The sequence below is a fragment of the Hypomesus nipponensis genome, chromosome 23 (genome assembly GCF_054491055.1).
Source record: "Hypomesus nipponensis isolate SF chromosome 23, ASM5449105v1, whole genome shotgun sequence".
Classification (NCBI taxonomy): Eukaryota; Metazoa; Chordata; class Actinopteri; order Osmeriformes; family Osmeridae; genus Hypomesus; species Hypomesus nipponensis.
This window is the reverse complement of record NC_140383.1, coordinates 5707736-5732739: the sequence shown is the minus strand read 5'-3', so window position 1 is coordinate 5732739 and position 25004 is coordinate 5707736. Positions and strand designations below refer to the sequence as shown.

At 47.1% G+C, this 25004-nt stretch overlaps 3 protein-coding genes across 3 annotated transcripts; all 3 read right to left on the bottom strand.

The window, feature by feature from the left end:
• Positions 1-4705: 4705 nt before the first annotated feature.
• nlgn4xb (neuroligin 4 X-linked b) lies at positions 4706-8475 on the bottom strand. The gene is made up of 6 exons (XM_084688422.1): positions 7998-8475; positions 7659-7811; positions 7091-7276; positions 6110-6899; positions 5537-5826; positions 4706-5388 (listed from the first exon to the last, which is right to left on the bottom strand). The coding sequence occupies exons 1-6, from the start codon at positions 8473-8475 to the stop codon at positions 4706-4708; spliced, it is 2580 nt and encodes an 859-aa protein (XP_084544548.1).
• A 2566-nt stretch (positions 8476-11041) lies between these two features.
• Positions 11042-13300, bottom strand: mab21l3 (mab-21-like 3). The gene is made up of 7 exons (XM_084689909.1): positions 13253-13300; positions 12942-13082; positions 12749-12820; positions 12355-12646; positions 12076-12257; positions 11754-11948; positions 11042-11275 (listed from the first exon to the last, which is right to left on the bottom strand). Exons 1-7 carry the CDS (start codon positions 13298-13300, stop codon positions 11042-11044), a joined length of 1164 nt encoding a protein of 387 aa, XP_084546035.1.
• Positions 13301-14138: 838 nt separating this feature from the next.
• On the bottom strand, positions 14139-21246 carry sona (SON DNA and RNA binding protein a). The gene is made up of 9 exons (XM_084689737.1): positions 20962-21246; positions 19981-20106; positions 19487-19694; positions 19132-19214; positions 16738-18919; positions 16131-16591; positions 15406-15899; positions 15179-15281; positions 14139-14964 (listed from the first exon to the last, which is right to left on the bottom strand). The coding sequence occupies exons 2-8, from the start codon at positions 20006-20008 to the stop codon at positions 15207-15209; spliced, it is 3531 nt and encodes a 1176-aa protein (XP_084545863.1). The 5' UTR covers positions 20009-20106; positions 20962-21246; the 3' UTR covers positions 14139-14964; positions 15179-15206.
• Between the last annotated feature and the right edge of the window lie 3758 nt (positions 21247-25004).

The window sequence follows — 25004 nt, the reverse complement described above, 5'->3', positions numbered from 1 at the left end:
CACACACACAAAGATGGTGAGACCTTGAGAAGAAGTGTGTGTGTGAGTGTAACACGATTCTTGCTCAGCTGGGTTTCCGACCTCACTACTCTTCACTGGTGTCACATCTCTCCTTTAAACCTTGACCGTCCTTGACCTTGGACGGCTAATCAATCAAGGAGGAGGTCCAGAAACTGCATCAAATACAAATGGTTTGCTCCCTGCCAAGTATTAGAAAAACACACAAACAGAAAATACAATTTTGAGTTTATACTTCATTTCATTGCCAAAGTGGAATAACAAATGTGCAGGACAAATGACAAAGCTCAATAGACTATTAGTGCTATCTACTCTAATAGCATCACTCAGTGTTAAAGCATTTGACTGCAGCTATTGAGGTTACAGGTTCATTTCCCCTGCATGTCACTTTGGATGAATGAGTCTGCTCGATGAATATGTTATATTGCATTACATAACACTCACATACTGTGTTACAGACAGTTTGCGAATGCACTCACACACATACTGGCAGATGAACACAGTGACAGACACACACCCAGTCCCCCTAAAATACTGGCTGAGGATTTATGGGGTTGTAGAAGGCAGCAGTAGTGAATATGTCAAGAGCTACCTAAGCTAAAAGCCAGCCTACCCTGTGAGACATGTTCTGTATCTACCCTGAAATCACACAAAGAAAACTATGCGAGGGTGAAACATTTTTGCACTATTTCTTGGGACCAATCTTATATGACTTAAGGCAGAGTGTCCTGTAAGTGGTTTCAAGTTTGCACATATGTGTTCCCTGTCTCTGTGGTGCTGTATTTGTTGAGTAATGTTTGCAGAAAATTCTTTCTTTGGCTCCCTGTAACAGTTTGACATTGCCAGCCGACTAAGCACCTCTCCTTGTGGTATCTCTCAGATGGACAGTGGATCTTCCAGATAGTCAGCGAGGCACAGTCTAGTCAGACCCATGGATATTCCATCTGGTGTACATCCATTCCATGTAGCTGCCTGGGTTGGTCTCTCCTTCAGTACAGAATTCTCTTCTCTCATCCTAGGTGTGTGTGTGTGTGTGCAGTCCTGCGTGTGTGTAAGGATGAGTGTGTGTTTGCGTACTGCCTGTGTGAGTGTTTATTGACTGCTTGACAGAGCAAAACACTCCTTTGTTCTGAGGCATGTTAGAAGGACTCTCTCCTTCTTTCCCCATCTCTCCTTAGACACTGTGGAACTTCTAAGAGCTGAGGATTATGGGTTTGACCCCAGCAAGAGGAATCTAGCGGAGGTGACCTCTGACATCAGTAAAGCCAGAGTGACGCTGTCCCTGGACATCCTCATCTCCCCCCAGCTGCCTTCCTGGAGCCTTCGCGTTACATCATCACACAACCTGCTTACCCACCTGGGCAACTTTATGTAACACACACACACACACCTGGTACCTTACAGTCGTGTATCGCAATGTGTGGACACATACAGGACAGCACGTTATTCTCTGTTTCTGTCAAACGCCGTCATTTCCATGACACTGTACTGTACTTCGCTCAGTTATCTGTCACTGCTTACATGCTAATTACCTTAGTGTAGATCGTTTTTTTTTCACAATGTAAGACAATTGTCACATAACACTATTAACCATTGTGTGTGAGCACATTCATGAGTGTGTGTTTATATTCAGACAGAGCATGTTTGCTGTGAGGAGAGTAAACTCTGGAAAGCCAAACTTCCTTCCTGCCTGAACCAAAGTAGACGCCAACCATAACAGACACACACAGATACACACACACACACAAACACACACACACCCACACACACACACACACACACACACACACACTGAACTTCAGACAGATATGGCTCGTGTGAAGAGTACACACACGGTCCAGCCAGAAGTGACACATCTGTCCCTGCAGCCTGAGAACAGTACACAGTCTCCTTTGCCCTGCTATAGGGCCCCTGCAGTCTCCTCTCATGTGCAGTGAGATAAGATACTGTCAGAACGTACTGATTATCAACTGATAACAAAAAACCTTTTAACAGAAACATAGAAATAAGATTTTAACAGCTACATCTCCTCTCCTGTCCAGGGTACCATACTGCCCCCTGAAGGCCATTTTGACTCAGAAACTCCCTAACAACAGAATGTAAAAAAAACAAAACATACTGGGTCACAAACATCACACAGAAATGCAGCTATGCCAGAATAACAAGGGAGATAAACCAAGCTAGGATTACGGAAGTAGAGCAGACCAGACAGAGCAGACCAGAGCAGAGTAGAGTCAAGAGAGGAGCAGAAAGGAAAGGGGGGGGGGGGGGTGGATAGAAGAGAAAAGAGAAGAGAGACTAACTAGCTTGTTATCTTTGATTCAGTTTGATGTTGTTTTTCTCTCAACAGAGAGCAGCTTGCTGCTGCTTGACCTCCAACTCAGCTGCTGAGATCCTCCAAGAGCAGCTGAAGGGCATCAGATAACGAGGCGGCCATTACTCTGCTACAAAGAGCCAAGCAGAGAAAGAGAAAGAGAGAGAGAGAGAGAGATGAGAGGGAGCTGCAGGATGAGAAATGACCACCGCTGACAACATGATTCACTCAGCCATATAGGAGAGATTAACAGTGACCTGATCAGCCAATCAACACTAAGTCCTGGTGCGCTCTGTTTGAACAAGCTGCTCCATTTACACATCCGTCACACAGGGTTTCACACCCAGTATCAGCAGGGGCTGGTTCGTGACACAAGGGCCCTGTTGACGTGTACTCGGAATGCTTCCTTCTCTTCTCCCTTTGTCCCTGACACCGTTGTTCTGTCATGCAAAGTGTGTAATGAGTTCCAACTGGCATATTTCTTTGACCAATAGAACCATGTTCAATCTGTAATTCTGAAGTACAGAGACAAAGAAAAGACATACAGGATCTAAGTCACCTTATTTTCTTGGGTCTCCCTATTCGGACACCGTCATTTGACCTTCCTGCTTGACAACAGCATAGTTATATAAACAAGAACTTGTTTAAACTGTAAAATACTGATATTTTATTCTTAAAAATGCAGCAGAAATGTTTAATATGCTCTAACACAATCCAGCCATTGGCTGAGTCCAAAATAAATGGAAAAAAGTATACAGTACGGACATTATGGATCATCACTCTGCATCATTTAAAAGATTCACTGCTACAATCCACAGTTCCAGTTCTCCGACTGTAAAACATGAACACATGAGATTACATAGGATGAACAACACATGTTAGATATGTTTCTACTAATGAGTCTAATATATTATCTACACTCCAGCTTTAACTGACAGGAGGAAAGAAGAATTCTTATTGCCAAGTTACAACAAGACACAATGCCAGGAATATAACCTCAGGGCCTTGTTTCAATACTCTGGAAACACATTCTCCATCACCTCTCCTCCATCTCTAACCACCCCTCCTTCACATCCGTGCCTTTTCGACAGTCATGTAGCGAAACGAATGAGTAGATGGCAGATCACCTCAAGCACAAACACAAGGTTCAGTAGCAGGGGAGGGTGTGTTTCTTGAGTAGTCAAACATATGGGTGGGTTCAGGGTGACTGAAAGCCGAGACAGACTGAGGTGATGTGCAACAGTGCTGCTCAGGATCTACAGCAGTTGAAAGACGGCAGTTGTAATGGGGGGGGGGGGAGGGGCTGGTGGGCTACGATAGTTCTCACATCTCCCTCTCTTCACAGCGAAGAGAGAAACCAGCTCTGACAGTCTGACATGTGCGATTAGGTCTCATGTGGTTTGGTTTATTGAGCATGGTGCCATGACTTCAAGGTTGTGGGTTTAAAGCCCCCTAGGACCAATGTTGGCACTCTTTCTACCGTAAGTTGCTTTAGATAAAAGCATCTGGTAAATGGGACTGCCCGCCCACCACCTTAAAAAGTATTCAATTAACCATGAGGTTTCATTCTGTTGCATAACGTCGAGAAACGCTTAGCTAAGCTGAACGCTACCCTAATGTAACCTGTTATGAGTTTCTATTTTATATCTATACAAATACAATACCTCAAATGAAAGCATAATGTAGTTAAGTAACTAATGCTGATGCAGGAGCTGTGAATGATGTAAATCTTTTGTATCTATGTTGCTACCATTTATTTACATATTTGAAAGTATAGCTGGCTGGTAAAAGTGATAATAATGAACCATCAAGGAGCCCTCATAATTCAATTTTTTGTCTTTCTATCTCTCATTCAGTCACTGTCCCTCCGTTTATCTTCCTTTTGTCTTTCTGTCTCTCTTTTTTCAAGCACTTGATCCTCTGAAGGTAAATTCTTAAATTAAATGCTACATTCACATTTCGCAGGTTTTTAAAGTTCAGGTCACTCAAGTTCACTCTGATGGTCCCACTTGAGTACTGGAAGTCCCAGAGCATGCAGTCGCTCCGGATGGTGCCAGAATATTTTAGACACTATCTGTGTTTTCCGGAGCTGTGTTCACAGCCAGAGAAACAGTCCAGTCATCCTTGGTGGCTATAGAAAAGGTCGACCAGACGTTCTAGTCAGAAGCAGTGTTGCCTGTGGTACATGGATCAGCAGCCATATTGGGTGAACTGTTGGAATGGTTAGTCATATGATGCATAGAACCCCCTGTCCTCCGTAGTGTTCTATACATGCAACACTGTGTGGTCTGGGTCAGACTGAGCCTTAAGAATCCAGGTGGGTATTAGAGGTACATTTGTTCTGTTTTGCTCTCCCCCGCCGTAGTTCTGCGGTTATACACGGGTAGTGGAGTGTGTGTGTGCGGCGATGTGTGTGTGGGGCAGGTGAGCATTGCTGTAGGGGCTGTAGCCCTGGGGAGGACCCAGCCTGAGGCCTACCACTGAACCAGGGGTCATGGGGGTCATGGGGGTCCCAGGATGAGAGCCGGGGGTGATGTGGGTCATGAGGGGCACGTCGTCAGGTGAGCGTCGCAGGGTCAGGGCGTAGTCTGGCGGGCAGGTGAGGCGCACTGTGTCCAGCGTGCTGTAGATGTCCTGGGTGTCCATACCATCCAGAGCATCGAGCGTGTCCAGCGTGTGGTGCGTGTTGTTGTGAGCGTTGCGTTCGTCCAGCGTGTGGACGCCTGCCTCACACTCCAACTGTTTGACCTGCAGAGACAGAAGACCCTCGGCCTGCAGCTGGCTGGCAGCCACATCGGTGGCGGTGATGACGTCGTTCCGGGGTGGGAGGCGTGGCCTGCGGTGCTCCAGGCGGCGCTTGTCCTTCTTGTAGAGCAGCGCGGCGAAGGCCAGGATGTTGAGGAACAGCAGGGAGGCTCCCACTGCAATGGTGACGCTCAGCTCTGTGGAGTAGTCCTCCACCGGGCTCTTGGAGGCCTGCTCTCCAGCATGGAGGGCTGGCGCTGGGGCCTGGGGGGTGCTGGGGGGGGACGCCTGCCGTGTGCTGGGGGGCCAACCTGTGGAGGCAAACATCCAACTTTACAAAACCTGTTACAGCACAGGTTTATACAGAGCTACCCCAAAACAAGTATCACGGGAAGAAAAATACGTCTCAAAAGAAGATGGGGAAATGCAAGGCAATTGAGGAAGATGGAAAGCTGGAACCTTTGGACAGCCGCCTGGTGTAGGAGTAGGGAGTGTCCTCCTGGGGGTTGGGGCTGTGGGTGAAGGAGGAGACGGACTGCAGCAGCTCGTTGATGTTGTGGAGGTGGGGCACCAACTGCAGCCAGAAGGAGATCTTGGTGGCGCGATAGTGGTCCCTGACCCGGGGTTTGAGGCCGATGTGCAGATACAGCTGCTCCTTGGGGGTGTACTTGGCCCAGGCCACCTCCTCAAAGCGGTTGGGTTTGGTGTGGATAAATTTGGTGTCCTGAGGTACTGGCTGGTTGGGGTCCCTGGAACACAACAACAGCCACATCCACCGGCCCAACAACATCAGATAAACTGAATACATCCATGAGAAGCCCATAGACAGGAGTAAGGGGGATCTTGATGATGGTGAGCATTATATCTCCTGACATGTATAATCACAGGAGAGGAGGCAGAGACTGAAGAGGAAAAAATACTACATATCTAAGTTTGTATCTTTCTACTCCTCCAGTCTTGGTTGAGTAAAAGGCGCAGTTATGGAAGTAATGGTGCTGAAGTAAATCAACTTTAAAGGGTATCGGTACTTACCCGGTCTTGGCAAAATTGGTCCAGTAGGTCATGACCACAGCGCTGAGCATTACGTCGTTCTTTGAAAAGTTGCAGTTGAACAGGTCGGTCGGTTCCACCATGGGGACACCAAATACGTAGGCCACCTCATCGCCGTGGGCGGAGTCAGCCCAGGGAGGCGTGGTCTCACTCTGACAGTGGTGGTAGAAAGAGTAGAAGTAAGTGGGCGAGCCATACTGGGCGTGGAGGTCTGCTGTGGCCACCGCCGGTGCCACCCACTGGTGGTCGGTGAACAGCGCCACCAGGGTCTTCCTGCGCGTCTCCGCGTTGTCCCGGTCGGCCCAGTCGGTGTACATGAAGCGGATGCTCTCCCTCAGCGTGTCGCGGCCCTCCGGGTAACCGTACAGACTGTCCACGAAGTCGGACACGGCCAGGTCAAAGTCCTCCGCGGACACGCCGTCCTCGCTGTCCACAATGCCCTCCACAAACTTCAGCCCCTCTCCCTGGTTGACGCCCAGCATGACGTCATAGTTGAGGAACTCGCCCTGCTCCATCAGGATCTGGGGGTCGTCGGGGATGACGTCGCCGTCAATGACGGGGCCAAAAGCGGTGTGGTACTTGGCTGGCGTAACGCTCTGCTCCACCAGCTCACGGTAGCCCCTCTCCTGCAGGCAGGCAACCAGCTGCATGCTGTCATCCAGATGGCAGCCCACCTTCTCCCCCAGGGCACGCGCATACTTCCCTGGCTGGTAATTGACCGCCCAGCTGGCTAGGGCACTGCCACTCTGGATGATAGCCCTGTGGAATAAGTCTAGAAGAACACACAGCATAAGTCAACATAAGTCACATAAGACACAAGAGCTCACGCATCACTCACGCATCACACCAGAAGCCATGGCCACGTGAGATGTGGAAAAAAGTACAAGGTGTCTGTCCTTGTTCCTTTATTTATTTTTTAAATGACAGAAGTAAAGTTAGGAGTTAGAGGGAGGGCTTTCTCACCCTCTGAGTAGTGTGACAAGGTGAGAAGGCTCACACAGGAGGCTCCAGCCCCAGAGCCAAACACGGTGACTCTGTCTGGGTCTCCACTGAAGGCCAGGATGTTCTCTTTGACCCAGCGCAGGGCCTGGATCTGGTCCAGCAGACCATAGTTTCCCTTGGCTGCCTGGTCACCCGTACTTAGGAAGCCTGGGAAAAATACACAGTATATCACTACACACCAAACAGTATTAAAATAACAAATGATATCCATAGTCACTGCGTTTAGGAAGCCTGGAGAGGAAACACAACATATTACAGTCCTACAAATGACCATGAAAACAACACAGCACACTCCATTTACCTTACAACATATTACAACAGGACACACCCATACATAATGACAATATCTACGGGAACAGAGCTTTGATAGTAATGATGATTATGATAATAATTAAGGTACACTCAACACTTTGAGCATGTAGTTGTTGTTGATGATGATGGCTCACCCAGTACTCTAAGCATCTAGTGGTTGTTGATGATGATGATGATGATGATGATGACGATGATGACAGCCACAACAACATCTCACCCAGTACTCCAAGTCTATAGTTAATGGTGATAACAATGACGTTTCCGTAGCTGGCCAGGACACCACCGTCCATCATGTTTCCAGTTCCTTCTGTGTAGGAGCCTCCATGGACGTACACCATCACTGGACGCAGACCCCCTTCCTCGTGGATGTCTGGAAGACAAATGGATGCCTCGTTTGAACCTAAACCCTGACCCTGGCACCTGTCTGATCCCCTGTGCGTCTGCACTTTCGAAACATCAACACTGCAACAGCTATGCCAGCTGATCTTCAACTTATTTCTAAACAAGGATGCAACCACTCTTGTGCATGGGGGTGTGTTGTTGACACGGTGCGTACCTTCCTCTGTGGGGGCGTAAATGTTGAGGTAGAGGCAGTCTTCGCTCTGGTGGGTGAGGTAGGTGGTGGCGATGTCCAGGTTGGCGGTGAACCAGGCGGGCATCATGTCGCTCAGCAGGCTGCGCTCATCCAGAGACTGGGGGCACACAGAGGCAAACTGGGAGGCGTTGCGCACCCCGGTCCAAGGCAGAGGGGGCTCCGGGGACTGGAAACGCCGATCCCCTGTAGGGGGGCGGGCGTAGGGGATCCCCAGGTACTGTACTACTGGTCCAAGGAGATCGGACGCCAGCGGTTTGAGGACTCCCCGGAGTTGACCCTGGGCTGTGGTGATCACTGGTACGTTCTGACTGAAGACGCCTGGACACAGTAGCAGACACACCAACAGGAGCAGAGGCCACAGCCTGGCAGGGGAGGGCACGGCTGGATCCGGAAGCTTCCCTGGGAGTTGGAGGAGGTTTCTGTGCCTGGAGATCGACATGGTCCTTTGCTGACCACAGGACGGGGGGTCTGGTTAACCCTTTAGAACCCAGGAGAGACCAGCGCTCATTCAGATCTGCTCAGCTTTGTCCATACTACAGCCTAGAACCACAGAACCCTGTTGTTATGCGTGTGTGTGTGTGTGTGTGTGTGAGGAGTGTTAGTAAGATTGTATGAGTCAATGTGTTTTGTCAGAGTGTGTCGCTTGTCAGAAGTGAGTCATGAGTGTGCGCCTATCAAAGTGTGTGTGTGTCTGCTCGTGATGGTTCGCCTCAGTGTGCTGTCACACTTCTCCTGGTCACCTCCACAACAGTCACAATATTCATCCTGGGAGAGAAGAAGAAATGGAGGGATAAAGACAGTCTTAAACAAGCATACTATCATTTAATTTTTTACATTGTACATGATGGTACTTGTGCAATATTATACTCGGCAAACATTATCAATTAATTTTTTACTATGAACTCAATAGTTCAGCCTATTCAATATCTCACTGTCTCAAAGGACAGCACAACATTGATTACTGACTTAAGCTCCATGTCTCCAGCTAATCCTACAACACAGTTTTTATGGTTGGTTGTCACCTCGGCAGATGTCAGCCTTTCATTTAACCGTACATGGGACAACGAGGTACGACATAGCACGGCACGCACGCACGCTTAGCTAATTACTACCTGAACAGGCGGTAGGTTATGTGTGACCTGCAAGCACGGGTAGGCCTTCTTTCTGCTACAGCTGCTGCCCATTACAATATGGCCATGCCATGACACTGTCTCTCAAATACGCCTGGGGGCCCCAACTAACGCATAGCCTATCCATAAAAAAATTATCACACAGGTCTGAAAGCAGTGTAATAGAGTCGATGTAACAATTCGTCACTGTCCAGATACAGTGACATTCCAGAACAGGTGCTAATTATTATTCTAGTCCAGAGTCGTCAAGGAATTCTGACCAAAACAATATCAAGCAACACTGTCGGGATATTTTCCAGATATGCATTGGCTATAATTAATTATCAACAGTTATATTAAAACATTTTTTTTAAGAAACAAAAATTGACAAGAATAATTTTCACAGAATAAAACCTATAGTAACCTAATGTCTCTTTATACCACGAGCAGCGTCCTGGCTAAAGAAGAAATCCTAAGCTACATCACCATCGCTGACTAAGGCATCGGTATCGGCTTTGGTTTCTGCAGTAAAATCTCAAATGACAAATGTACAATACCACGGTGTACGAAATGCGAAATCCCAAGACTACATCCAGTTAACCGCAGAGCCTCGTGCAGTAACGACGTGCCCGGGATATTTCGGCGAACTCTCCGGAATAAAAGCGTCAATCAGTGCAAAAACGGTTGGATGTAAGAATCGGTAACGAATTAAAAGGCCCAGGACGTTACAATAATCAATCTCTTTCTCTCTTTCCTCCCCCTCTCTCTCTCTCTCTCTCTCTCTCTCTCTCTCTCTCTCTCTCTCTCTTGCTCTCCAGATGCTATTGGACAGTGTTGGAGCCCGCAGCCAATGACACGCACCTTCATTTGGAGGCACAGTCAGAGCGGAGAGCAGGGAACAGACCTGAGCGGGCAAACACACACACATACACACACATAAAAGACACCCCCACACACAAAAACACCCCCACACACCCTCGTCACAAAATGACCTCACGTCTCATCCTCAGGACTCCAAACGTAAGGCTAAGGTTCGTTTCCTCTGAGCCCTGAAGCAGTACTGTGCTGTGCTCAATCCCAGGGGCATTGACTGTGTGTGTGTGAGAATGTGTGTGTGTGTGTGTGTGTGTGCGAGTATGGTAATGCTGTCTGCAGTCAGTAACTGTGTTTGGGAACACTCCTCACGTCAGCAGGCTGCTGCAGTACAGAGCCGTTTATATTCCTCCCCACAATCCCTCCATCCGCTCTCCTCTCAGGAGTCCTCTGTCTCCTTAAACGTGCCTTCTATCTTTCCATCCTTCTCTTTACCAGTCACCTCATCCCTCTCTAACGCTCTAACGCTCTCTCTCTCTCTCTCTCTCTCTCTCTCTCTCTCTCTTTATCACACACATGCGCGCGCACACACACACACACACACACACTCACACTAAGGCTGTTTATTACTTTATTTGTCAGGGTCCACAGACGGTATTATTACACCAGTAGAGTTAGCTACTGTATATACAGTCCCTGGGCAGAACAATATCAGTGAAGCACAAAAAATACAATCTATTACATTGAAATACATTACAACCAGTAGCAAACAAAATCAATACATACATAACCATGTCATTGTCATAGAAGAATAAAAAAACTAAACAGTTAATTTGTTCACCCTGATGTAAGTCAGTTATGTGTATGAAGCTGTTGAATGTGATCTTTGTGATTTCAAAGGCAAGACTATGGTAACAAGACAGAGTTGGCCACTTCCCTGCTTTACACAAAGACCTGTGCACCCATGCACACACACACACACACACACACACACACACACACACACACACACACACACACGTGCACACACACACACACACACACGCACACACACACACACACAGGCACACAGACACACAGGGTTTAGTGGACATACAGACTGGGGTTTACTAGGAAGGCGTTGATCCTCTGTGCAGTGTTATCCAGCTCGGTGGTGTTGCTGTACTTGAGAAGGTTGTAGGAGCGGACAAAGTAGTGCCTCAGGTAACGCTGGCTCACACACTTGTGCAACTTTGTAGCCATCCGCAACACACACTCCTTCATAGATCTCCAGTCCCGCACACAGGGAAACTTCTCACAACACCAGAACAACAGCGTCTGTGGGGGTAAAAGGAAGAGAGGGATGTCAGTCACAGGGGTGAAAGAAAGAGTTGGAGTGTGAGAAAGTGGAGGGGAAGGGTTCAGCCAGAAGAAGCAGAGGGGTGAAGTGTAAAGAAGCAGAGGGATCAGACCGAAGATGGGGGATTGGGGTGGGGTGAGAGAGAGAGAGGAAAGGGGGAAGAACATGTGAAACATCAGAGCAAAGATAGAAAAGAGATTTGAGAGACAACAAGATGGTCGATAGAGAAGGTGAAGGGTTAGAGATCTGAGAGAGGCTAGAGACAGGGATAATAGTTTTTTTGAGGAGTGTGAGGTGAAAAGGTAAGGCACATGGAGTGGAAGGAATAAAGCAAAAATATTATTCTGGGAGAAGGCAGTGGCCTATTTAGTGAAGAAGCAAGTCTGTTAGAGGGACTTGTTGAAGACTCACTAAGTTTGGAAGGCTTAGGGCAGGAACAAATGTTTTGATCAGTACCTGCAGGTGGAAAGCTGTGATGACAGGCTTGTTTCCGGGACACCAGACATCCTCCTTCAGCTGCCGAACGACTCTGTAACATTTTCTACGGCAACCGCCATCCTCGTCAATGGCCCCTAACATTGCCTGCTCTGCTCGTGAGAAGGACAGCAGCCAGTGGTAATTAGAAGTGGCCATTAAGTTGAACCCAAACGACTGCAGAGAGAACAACAAACAAACAACTAAAAACCTGTAAGTGAACTTTGTTTTAACATACACCAACTCAATGGTCAGTTTCATGTGTGCACGACATGAGGTTCCAGGAAGCGAGCGAGAGGCCGACCTTGATGCAGCGAGCTCTCTCTGCAACAGGCCACCGCTGCAGTAGGCGGGGCCAACGAGCTTTCTTCGGCCAATAATTGACGAGCTCCACTGTGGGAACAAGCTCTGCTTCCATGATGCCTTCTGCCGTTTCTATGGCAACACGTACCACCGTGCCCACTGACTCCAAGACGGTGACCTTACCTGGGAACACAAGCACGCGCAGGAGGGGGGTTCAATTTTTTGGTGTCTCTGGAGATGCAGACCACCATTAACACACACACTACTCAGACAGACCTACCAGTCAGACCACAGCTCTTCATGGCGTTGTCTAGCATCTCTCTGAAGAGGCTGACTACCTTAGCCGGGACAATGTCGCCCTCTACACACACCCTTGTGTCCTGCCAGTCCTGGGCAGAGTTTGTGAAGCTTTCCAACTCCAGCCATTGGTGGAGCTTCTCCGGTTCACGTACAGGTGAGGGGAGACGTGATCCACTCAGAGAGTAGTACCTCCACTGGTGAGTTAAATGCTCATGGTAACCAAGCAGCCCTCTGACTGGTACACTGACCAACATCAGGGTAGGGGTCAAGACCTGTACGCACACACACAAATATTCAGTATGCTGTATGTGAAAGTGCATTTTTCTTCTGCATGCTATCAACATGAACAAAGACACCGAAACAGCTTGTCTTACTTGGATGGCAGGGTTGAATGTAGATCTTCCTCTCATCAGAGCAGCCCATTTGGACAACATGGCTGGCTGGTCCTACATAACACACACAAAGACACAGAAACATACACTGGAAGTGATTATGTGAGCATTAAGGTATCAAACAGAGAGTAGCATAAGAGAGTAGCACTCCAATACACTCAAAGTAACCGTGTACCTTGATGCTCTCATTGTGGACTCCAGCCTGGACAATAGACTGGAAGCGTCCATCTCTTCCGCTAATCTCTCTAGTAAGTTCTTTGACAACACTCAGAACCTCCTCCACCCTTTTACTCACTGTGCGGTGCCGCAGGTCCACCTACTCACACACACACACATACACACACACAGAAGACAAACGTTTTATTTTAATGTATATAGTAACCCCGTCCATTATAAACCCATCTTTTCCATTTGCCGCCACAAACATACATAAATGCAAACTCAAACATGTAAATACAAAGAAAATGTGTCAAATAGAGCTCCTGCCTGATTCTGGAGGTATTGGTCCAGATCCTCATCAGTAAAGTCTGGCATGTCCTCCTCTGGTCCTCCTCTGTCTTCCTTCTCTGACCGCCGTTCTCCGATATGCGACAGTCAAACTAGGGTTGATTTACTAATTGATGTGGGTGTGTATGGGGAAAATGGGTGTGTGACCCCTTTTTTTCCCTCTGCCCGTACTGTCCCAAAGAAACCCATCGAGCGTTTGGAAAGCATTCCATCATCGATCCTGCAGCATTGATTTGTAATGCTAAAGTGCATCCCCCGTATGACAGTAAGGCGTGCTGCCATTCAAACACATCGGAGCTTCAGATTGTCTCTGGAATAGAAGAGTAGCTTACATCATCAGTCCATCATCACCTCCTGTGCTCCTCACACATTTTGTTTCATCTGATGCGTGACTCACTATCTGCTAAACCCAGCCCGAAGTATGCTAGTTCATCCCACAGACCAGTGCACCTTCAATAATGACAATTTCAGTAAGTCTTCACTTCACTACTAGGTTTCTTGACTACTTGGGTACCTGTCCTTTACAGTAGTTAGGGATGTCAGAGGAGGACCAGCACCAGGCATTCTCTAGGACCCAGGGGAGGTGCTAGTTTGCAGAAGCCTGGGTCTGCCCTAGGCCTAATAACAGCAGCTGGGCAAGATGAGGTCGATGACTGGGACGGGAGACTCTGCTCATGTGGAATGGCCAGCTCTGCACTAAGAGACCCTGGCTAGATACTCATCCCACGCATCCAGCTCTTCCTTTTTCCCCTCACTTAACCTCTGGTCAGGGTGGATCAGGATGACAGATGTATCTAAGCACCACTTTGAGCATATCAAAATAGTCTTCAGTGCCTGGTATATAAAAGAATCACAAGACCACTGGTAATTTTGTGGTTTCCTTTAATAATCATCAACACATTATGTACAAAGCAAGCAAAGTATTACCTATTGACCAAAGAAACCCTAAAATGCATCTTCATTAAAACTGTCCAAAATCACATCCTTTTTTTTAAACAGGAAAACACCATTTAGGATCCCTAGAAGTGACAGAACCTTCTAAATTAATTGTTAAAGTGTTGATGAGCTGGTGTCCTGGCAGAAAACAGGTTTCCAGTAAATCTATCTGCCATCAGGTAACCAGGAATAGTCTAACACTAGCACTCTACCACAGGGTAAAATATCACAAAAGGAGACATGAAATATTCATCAATTAACACAATTCAAAATAACTAGAATAAAAAGTAAAATAGCAGAAAGAAAAAACATCAAAACAAAACTTTGAAAAGCATCCGATTCTTCTTTTAATTTCTCTTCCGTCATTTTCTCCCAGTATTGTTTGTATGAGTAGCAATACTGTAAAATCTGAATGAGTGGACTGGCTATAAACACACATACACAGTCTCTCCCTCTCTCTCTCTCAAACACGCACACACAGCTCCACTCTAGGCTCCTCAGTGGTAGGTAACACAAGGTCAACAGACACAGTACTGGTGGGGTTAGAATGGTGGTGGAGGTGATTACTGTCCAGGAGGAGCCGTCTCTTGTGAACTTTAACAACACATACTAACATGCGCGTGCCCACACACACACACACACACACACACACACACACACACACACACACACAGAGGCTTTGGTGCTTGTAGCCACAACAGCCAGCTCAGGGACCCAGTCCTTTCTACATTTCCGATCAAACAGGAAGCGTGCTTCTGAAAAAAACACATGAAAGAAAAGAAAAAAAGTGTCAAAAAAACAGTCCCCCAACCAACAGGTTATGGTCAACGTGGTATGTTAAAATATTTTAATAAAACACAACTACACACTAACAGATTTCAAAAGTTTGGTCACAGCTTTGCCTTGTTTGGCTAGTCTTGCATGTTTAGTAAATAGTCTTAATGGTGCATACAGGTGTGGGGTTCTTACCTTTGAGAAAATCTTGGTGGTGACATCACTATGACTCGTCATCTGAGACATGGGGCTTTGCTATGGCCATCTCCTCCTTGCTCTCCGCGATCAACTTACACTTCTGCAAACACACACACGCACCACACCGAGGTGAGACATCTAACAACCACACCAAGAGAGTACGATCTACGTGTAAATATTAGACCCTAACCCAAAGAGGTCTAGGATGCGAAAAGTTCCCTGACCTCGGTGAGTTCCTTGATGGTGTGGATGTTGGCCTGCTGTGTGACCTTCCTCTTCACCTCCTCTATGTGGCCCAGGTTGAGAGTGGGGGTGGGCGGTGCCAGGCAGGGAGGGGGCTTGTTGGTTATGGTGGGCAGAGGGGGCATGGAGGGCATGGAAGCCAACGCGCCCATGTTGGTGAGGGCCGCGGTCATAGTGGCTGCCGTCATGCTGGCCATGGCAGCACTCATGGTCATGTTGGACATGTTGGGCATGTTGGGCATGCCAGGCATTCCCATGGACATGTTGGACATGTTGGGCATGTTGGGCATGTTGGGCATGCCCATGGGCAAGTTGAGAGGCAAGGGTAGGGGCAGCGACAAGGGGGTAGGAGATGGAGTGGGAAGGGGCAGTTGGAGGATGGCTTTGGGCCTCAGGCTCTCTGGGATGGGCACCCCTGCCTTGGCACACATGGCGGCAGCATTGGCCTTGGCGATCTCCAGAAGCTGGTCTTTGTCTGGAGGGAGAGTGCAGAAGGGGATTGAAACAGACAGCGGGATGGACAGAAGAAGAAGAATCGGTCAGTGAAGACAAATTAAGTGGATGCACATATGTTGAGTGGATGTGGACAGTGTGTAGCTGTGGAGGGGTATTGAAGAGGGTTAAAATAGTGAGACAGTGAGACAGTCTGTGTGAGGGTGTAAGGGGGTGAGACAGTCTGTGTGAGGGTGTAAGACAGGTGTCTCACCAAGCTCTGTGAGACGCGGGGGGGTCTTGCTGGCGCTGCGTCGCGCTCGCGAAGTGGAGCGGCGCTGCTTGCGGAGGATGAGGATGGGGGAGTGGCTGGGCTCTCGTTTCCAGCGGTCCCGTCGGTCGAACGAGCGGCTCCGGAACACGGGTCTGCGGCGCCCCCGAGACCTAGACCGCCGCCTGCGGTCGGGAGAGCGGGACTTTGAACGCTTGTTTCGGTCTGTGGACCGGGACCTCTTCCTGCGGCCTGGGGAACGAGACCTGGACCTCCTTTTGCGAGGTGGGGTGCGGGACCTGGACCGCTTGGTCCTGGGTCTGGACTTGGAGCGAGATTTCCTGCGGCGTGCGGCTGACCTCGAGCGAGACCTGCGACGCCGGGCTGGACTCCTGGACTTGGAGCGCCTCTTCTTTCTTTCCACAGGAGACCTGGAACTTCTCTTTCTCACAGGGGACTTGGACCTGCGAACATCGAAAGCGACAACAACAAACATTTATTTTTAGATCCTTTTCAAACATGCAGTGAGTCACCAGGTTGAAACAACCTAAACAAACATCCAACAAAGTGTCTCAGAACAAAACAGCCTAGAAGAGAAGTAGAAACATACCGGGACTTATTTCTTCTTTTAGATTCCTCTTTTCCAGATTTAGACGGGGAGCGCCTGGGAGATGAAGTGGAGCGTGACAACTTCCTGCGGGCAGGTGAGCGGGACACGGACAGCTTCTTCCTAGCGGGAGACGCTGAAGTGGAGGTCTGACGTTTCGATGACGCCGCGGCTGTCTTCTTGCCAGAAGACTTGGTCTCCTGGTCAGAGCTGTCTGACTGCTCCACACCGGGTTCAGGAGAGCCAGACCTGGAGACAGCAGCGGCAGCATCCTCTCTCTCCTCAGACGAGCTGGCTGGGCTGCTCTCCCCTGCCGGCTGTGCTGGCCCTTTATCTGAGGCTGTGTCAGCTGAGGCGCTATGGTTGTTGTTCTGGCCAGTGAGCTCAGTCTCGCAGGAAGACTTGGCTGCTGAATCAGGGACAGGGGCCAGAGGCAAGGGCTTCCATGGTCCGGCTGCACCCACTGGCTCCGGATCTGCTGCAACCACTGGCTCCTGATCGGCTGCAACCACTGGTTCCTGATCGGCTGCAACCATTTGCTCCTGATCAGCTGGACCCACTAGCTCCTGATCTGCTGCCCCTACGAGGCTCTTCTCGACCACTTGCTCTTCTGTGGAAGCTCTCTCGGGCTGTGCGGGGGACTCGTGGTCCTTGGCAGGAGTCCTAGATCGAGAATGAGCTGGAGACACACTTTCTGATTGCCTGTCGCTGGACACAGACCTGGATTTGGATTTGTCTCGGCTGAGGGACTTGGACTTTGATCGCCCGCTCCTCACAGGTGATTTGGACCGTCTGCCACCAGCTGCAGGTGATTGAGATTTGGACCTATAGCGTGGTGCTGATGTGGATCGGGACTTGGATCTCTTTCTCGTCCTCGGTGACCTGGACTTGCCCCGGATCCGCCTGGGAGATGGGGAACGCCGTTTGCGAACTGGGGACCTGGACTTGGTTCGTTTCTTGGGACTTCGGGTCCTAGAGCGCCGGCCCTTCCTCAGGATGACGACCGAGCGCGAGCGGGTTCTCCTGCTCCTCCGGACTGACCGAGACCGAGACCTTCGAGTTCTGATGGGCGGGGATCTTTTTCTGCGAGGGGGTGATGGGGTTGGGGAACGGCGTCCCCGTTTCACTGACCGAGACCTGGAGCGCCGAGACCTCCTGGATCTGGAGGTGGAACGGCGGAGCCGTGGTGGCGAGCGGGTTCGAGAGCGCCGGCTGACCCGTCGGGGAGACCTGGTTCTGGACCTTCGGGCACGGCCGGCGCGAGGCCTGGAGGTAGAGCGTCGAGATCTCCTTGGAGACGGAGATGGTGACCTACGACCTCGTCTGGGCGATCTGGATGGCCTCCTCCGGGGAGAGGGGGACAGCGAGCTTCGGCCCCTCTTCGGGGAGAGAGACTGAGATTTACGTCTGGACCTCTTGGGGGATCTGGACTGCTTCCTTTTAGGGGATGGAGAGCGACGCCCTGCCTTGGGAGACGAGGACCGTTTGGTCTTAGGACTCCTCCTGGGACTGGAGCGGGACCGGGCCCGGTCAGAGGCAGGGTGATCAGAGGATCGCTTGGGGCTCGGTGAGTCACTGGCACTGGACCTAGACCTTTTTATATCAGCCCCGGGGCGCATGGGGGAGCGTGACAGTGATCTGGAAGGGTTACAGTCCTTGACCTTTGCCCTTTGGCTTGCACTAGCCTCCTTCAGGTTGGCTTCGTCCCTCTGTGAGCCTTCCAACTTGGGGATGATATCAGGCAGCTCCTGAGTGTGGGTGAAGCTGCCGTTTCCTGGCTGCTCTTCTCCCTTGGCAGCTTGGTGGTTGTCCTGATCTGTAGAAGGTGGCAAGTCCTCTACTGACCCCTTCTCTCCGGCCTCTGGCGGCTCCTCATCCGAAGGCTCACCCTTCACAGCCGGAGCCTCTTCTGTGTGGCCCCGAGTCAGGTTCACTGAGGGTAGCCTGTCCTCTCGCCTGGTCTTGATCAGAATGGGGGACAGCTTGGCTGCAGGGGGAGCCTTGTCTTCAGACACTGCTGGCTTCCCTTCTCCCTCGGACTCGGACCCTGAAGCGGAGGTGCTATCAGATGGAGAGTGGGACTTCCTCTCTTGCTTCTCTTCCTTCTTCTTCTTCTTTTTCCTCTTCTTGGCTGCATGTTTTTTATGCTTTTTGGTTTTGCCATCTCCCTCTACTTCCTGTGGATCTACAAGGACAGTGATAAAAGGCTTAAGGAGGTTTTATATACGAGGACAAACATCTGAAGTACACTCACTTAAAACAAAAGGAAAGGAGTTTGTGCAAACACTGAACCACTGGAATGTCTAAAGTTTAAAGGAATGTGGTCTGTTTTCACCATTATCGGAGTACACATCAAACACCCAATTGATGATCCAACAAGTGTCTACAATCATCTACCTGTGATCAAGTCCCTTGTTCCTTCCTCCTTAGCATCAACTGGCTCCCCTGAAGCAGAGATGGCTGGTCGTGCAATCCTCGCACTACAAACAGACAGAATAAGTTAAATTGTTCTAGAGATCAGAGAACTTCTGGGATGGACAAACAAAAAATGAATTAGCAATACCATAACCTTTGGTCATTCGTAACAGTTTTAGAGCAACAATTATTTAATGAAAATATATATTATTTTAAACATGTGTATGTCGTCCCTATTTACAGTCCCTATAAATATATATGTGAGTTGATTGCTGGCCGGATACTGGACGTTGCTGTGTCCTGATGAGGTGCAGTTTCTATCAGGGAGTGTTCTGACCTGGCTCTTGTTTTCATCGCCCGTGGAGGCTCTGGGTCCGACTCGGGGGCAGACTCAGAGCTGCTCTCTCGTTCTCCCTTTCGCTTCTTCTTCTTCTTCTTGCTCTTGTGTTTTTTGTGCTTCTTGTTCTTCTTGTGGGGCGTCTCACCGCCCTCGTTGGCAACTTTCTCTCCTGTGGAATGGTCTCTCTCCTGTAGATCCTCCTCTCCTACACACAGGAATTAAACACCGAGTGTCGGAAACAATTAACAACATTTCTAAGAAACCTCGTCAAACAGAGGCTCTGGCCCTGTGCACAGCTGAGACAACCTTCAGAGAGCAAACTAAATGAGAACTGAAACATCAGCTTGTGTTATATCATGTTGGAACACATGATGAGCATGAGCGTCTTCATTGTAAGTCCACTGTTGCAAATCACGGAAAATGGCAGCTACTAGGAGAGGAGGTGACTGGTAACAGACTTCCAGATTTTCAATGGTCTTTTTGTCACTCACCTGGTTGGGTGTCTACTGCACACTCCATTGCTTTGGTGCCAAAAGCTGGCCGATTACACACCCTGAAACAGCTCTTGTTGCTTGAAATGTGACTGTCAACAACTCTAGTAGCACTCTGATGTTAATCTGGAAAATAAATATAATTTTTAAAAAGAAAATAATCATGTACAAAGAATATAGCCAAGTTAGTGTCAATTTTTGAACTGCATGGTTAATAATGGGCTTTAAATCACACCTTTTTTAAACACCAAGTCTGTGTCAAGTAGGCTTAATTCAAAACGTAGAAAATACGCAAAATACATTTTGATCTAATTGTAGCTAGCTTCCAAAGGCCACTTTACAACAAGGTTTGTCATTTTCAGATTGCCAATGTTAGCACCAATAGACCCTATAACTATTTTATAGTAAGGCGAGTATTTTGGTTCAGGCTAGTGAGTTGGCTACAAAATAGTTCGCAGCAGTTAGCTACACCATAGAATAATAGCTTGCTAGTAGGATAACGTGATCCCACTACAGTCCAGGTTACAATCCATGACTATTAATACACTCAATACATTACTAATCAGCGTACCGGGCCATTAATTTACAGGCTAAATTATTTTGTAGTCACTGTAGGTAGCTAACGCGTTCTCATGAACGCTATTCATGAGAACCTCAGTGCTGGTTTTGTTAAGGCTGGCGTTAATGCTAAGCTAGCTAATTAGCTAGCTGACATAGCGGGCTACGGGCTAAGCTAATATAAGATGCCTTACGAACTAGCTAGCTTAGATATTTTTTAAGACAGTCGTTTTAGCAGTCTGGTCTGGTTAGCATTGCTATGTTTGCAAACCAACTGCAGAACGACAAATACGGATGATCCAATGTATCCATGTAACCATCCTGCTCTGTAATGGCACGCTAACAAAGCCTGGGCATACCACTACTGTAAATTCGCTCGGTAGCTAACTAGCTTTCAGAAAAACAGCAGAACACGCATCTCACCGTTCGAGTTAGCTTCTTTGGAAAATGTGTGCGGGTACGTCTCAGTCTCGTCGTGGCCAGCTTTAGCTAGCTAGCTAATTTTGGAGGATCTCAAACCTTATTTCATAAAATTTACATTAGGTCCACCTGAGTAACCTGTTTGGAACCAGAAATGTACCAAAATGTCTGAGTTTCTTATCCTTTTCCTGTTAAAGGTTACAGAATCCAAGAAATTAATGGATGCTAACGCTATCATCTACCTGCGCCGCCATGACAGTAGCAAGCGAGGCTTTTCGCAACCCAGAATGCCTTGTCGCGCGGCAAGGGGAGAAGCGTCATCTCCATGGCAACAATTTTTCTTTTTCCTGTCTGACACAGATGATTAAATCGTTTATTTCCAAAAAGATGGAGGATATAAATGTCTATTCATTTTAGTGCTTGCAATATTAATTAACTTGACAAATAGTTAGATGGCCACCTCAACCTAAAGACAAGATACACATTTTTGATGTTTAGACTGCATGCATTTGTTTTAAGACTGAGGCAGTTCACATGGAACACATGTCGAGTAGCCTGTACCATAATGCTCTAGTTTCATAACACATTGAACAATACACTAAAGTCTCACTCATTCGCCGTGAAACTCATGCATTTCAACAGAGAATTTCTCACGTTCTCACGCGACACCTTGGCTTGTATTTCTCACGATGAGAATTAAGGAATAACTTCCCGGTATAATTAGGCTAATAGACGAGGGGCAAGCAAAGGAATTAGGCACGTTTTTGATAAAACTTGATAGTAATTCGAGGTAAGGATCCGTAAATGACATAAACACACATAGGCCTAATTACATTGTGTAAAGTAATTTATTTGTGTACATGCGTGGCCAGGGGCAGATCTAGGTTCCCACTTTTGGGGGGGCTAAGCCCAGTGCCGCCGCTAGCCATTTGGGTGCCCTACGCATAATCCCGTTATGATGCCCCCACCACCACCACCACAGCTGCCCTGTCAATGCATCCACATTCTGTGTTTGATATGATGCTGGTTAATGCGAGCGCGCAATGCGCGCGAGCGAAATTTTGGGGGCTTTATTTGAGTGCATGATGTATTTTTGTCTCTTAATTGATCAGCCCCACTCTTACGTTTCTTAGCATGTTTTTCCAAATAAATTATAAACATTTAAAACTGAAACCTTTATTACTCATTTAAAAACTATTTGATCAATCAAATATAAAAGCATCATAGAATGTACAGTAAAGAAACATCTAGCTGGCGTCAGTTATTTCAAATGCATAGATAATGTTTAACAGTAAAATCTAAATTTAATTTGCACCTAACATATTTGAGTGTGCTAAAATTAGCAATAACGTCAGCTAGTTCGAGGTGTATGCATAGGCTAACTATAAGTTAGCAGCATATTTCCCGTATTTAACAATAATTAAACATAGACTTACCTGAAAGTGATGCACGGGCATCATCTTGCAGTTTATTTCTTTTTCTGCCCCTGACTCCTGTTGTCAGGCCACTGAGATAGAAAAGGGCACCCACGGCGAGCTTGGAAAGTTGACTGTGTATTTGTTTTTTGTGGGGTGGGGGTGGGGGGGCACCATCATAACGTTTTTTGAGCAATTAAATATATCTCTTGTTTTGCCTGTTTTGTGATAAACATGCCTAAAAGGTGCGTAATATTTATATAGGTCTACTGAAATAATATCGTCATTATAATTATAATAACTATGATGATTTTTCATTTGGCAAATTTTTGGTGCCCTCTCAGGACTTGGTGCCCTACGCACAGCGCATAGTGCGCGTTATGGGAGCGGCGGCACTGGCTAAGCCCCTATATAAAACCTATTATTTTTCCTATGACCCAGCAAAACAAGGGGGGGTCTGGGGGCATGTTCTCCCAGAATAAATAGTGTTTTAAATGTTGTCCTTTAGTGGGTTTTAGGAAGATAAATTAACAAATTTAGATTTAAATTATGGCAAAACAACATGAAGACATCTGCTGAGATAGGTGCTAATTATACCGTAGCATAATCATTTAATGAAAAGAGACAGATTAGTTGCCTGTTTCACAGAAGACAATAAAATGAAATGTAACATTGTGTCCCAGCTATTAACATTGTTCTGTTTTGGGTTCATTTACATTACATTTACATTTATGCATTTAGCAGACACTTTCATCCAAAGCGACTTCCAAGAGAGAGTTTTACAAAAGTGCATAGGTCACTGATTATAACGAGATATCCCCAAACATTGTGGGTAGCCAAACATGAAGCATACATTGTGAAACCAAATAAGTCCCAAAGAGAAGAACAAAAAGAGCATGTAGTTAGACAAGTTACAATAAAACAGCAAGAACCTCAAAAGTGCAAGAGTTTACCTCTGGAAAAAGCAAGCAGCAATAATATACGTATTTCACAGCAAGTATCATTTTTTAGGACAGTTACAATAAAATCAACAAGAGCAACACGTCTCTCAATAAGAGTCATTGTGATCCTGGGTTCAAAGATAAAGATCCTAATATATGCATATTTTAAAAGGCTATGCACTCTTGATGAGATTTAACAAATGATCTACCCCAGGTGAATTAATGAGAGCCAATTAATACTGGAATATTGATACTGGAATTTTATTTAGTTGTATATTGGAATATAAACTATAAGAAAACCTGCAACATAGGCCATCAAATAAAGAATATAAATAGCCATTACTTTATATGTACTTTTAGCAGACGCTCTTATCCAGAGCGACGTACAATAAGTACAGGGACATTCTCCCTGAGGCAAGTAAGGTGAAGTGCCTTCACGTAATTTGGCACAGCCTGTAATTGAACCACCAACTTTCGGATTACTAGCCCAATTCCCTAACCCCTCAGCCACCTGACTCCCACCAAATGTTCTACTCTATATATCTACGTACACATTAAGCCCATTATAAGTGAGAAGAAAAGTCAAAATTAAGGTTGTGTAGTTAGGGTTATCACCGTCTGTCTGCAGCTCTCAAGGCGTACTCACTCACCCACTCACGCACGCATGACCAACCAGAGCCGTGTGCCACAACAGTCTCATACAGGCCTGTGCTACTCGAGACTATTTTATTTGTAACTCTAAAAATGAAACAAAATAAGTTCACTAAATCGTTTTTTAGGTTTGAATTTGACGATCTAATGAAACTTTTGGGGGGGCTTCAGCCCCCCAAATAGGGCTAGATACACCCCTGTGTGTGGCAGACTAGCCTACTTACAGAAATGTTGTTCTAAAGGTTTATGAAGATAAAAGCTTTCGCATAGGCTATTCCTTGAACAAAGGAATAACGTGCACACATTAGGGCCTGTGTTTACATGGGTTGGTTTATTTTCCTATATCATGGCTAGCTATGGCATATTGGTTCCAGGGGTAAATCAACCCACCCACGCTTTGTAGGCTAAAGTGTGTTTAATAATAATATAACTTCATTTTCCTAGCTCGTTTAGGCAAGTTAGTCCCTTGGCTCAAACCTTTAGCCTATATCCTGTTCACATACAGAGCACAAATAAATAAATAGGCCTACATATCTGATTGACTGTTGTTATTTTTATTTTATTTTATTATAGGCTTTTATTATGCGACGTTTGAAGGCAGACTATCATAACCCTAAGAAATGTGCATATGAATTTGCAGGGGAATAGAGCAGAGTTCACATGTTCCATTGACATCGCCTTAGGCTACAGTTGAGACCCAGAGAAACACGTTTTGTTTCAGGAAATGCCTGTAGCTTATTCAAAATCTTGAAACAACAATGGAGTTGTTTGCCTTGGCTATTTCGTAATGTTGTTCAGTATCAAGTAGCTATCAAACGGCACAAGTCGCTGAATCATTAAACTATATGACTCAAATGAGCGAACTTTACACGGGTCCTTTAAGAAGAGGTGGGTTCACCTGTAACTGAAATCAACCAGCCTACCTGTAAACGCAATATTATATATATCGAAATATTGAATCGTTGCTTTTTCAGATGTAATTTATACTTATTTCCACCACAACCCTTCCATGTGCATTTATAGGTTATCCTGAGAAATA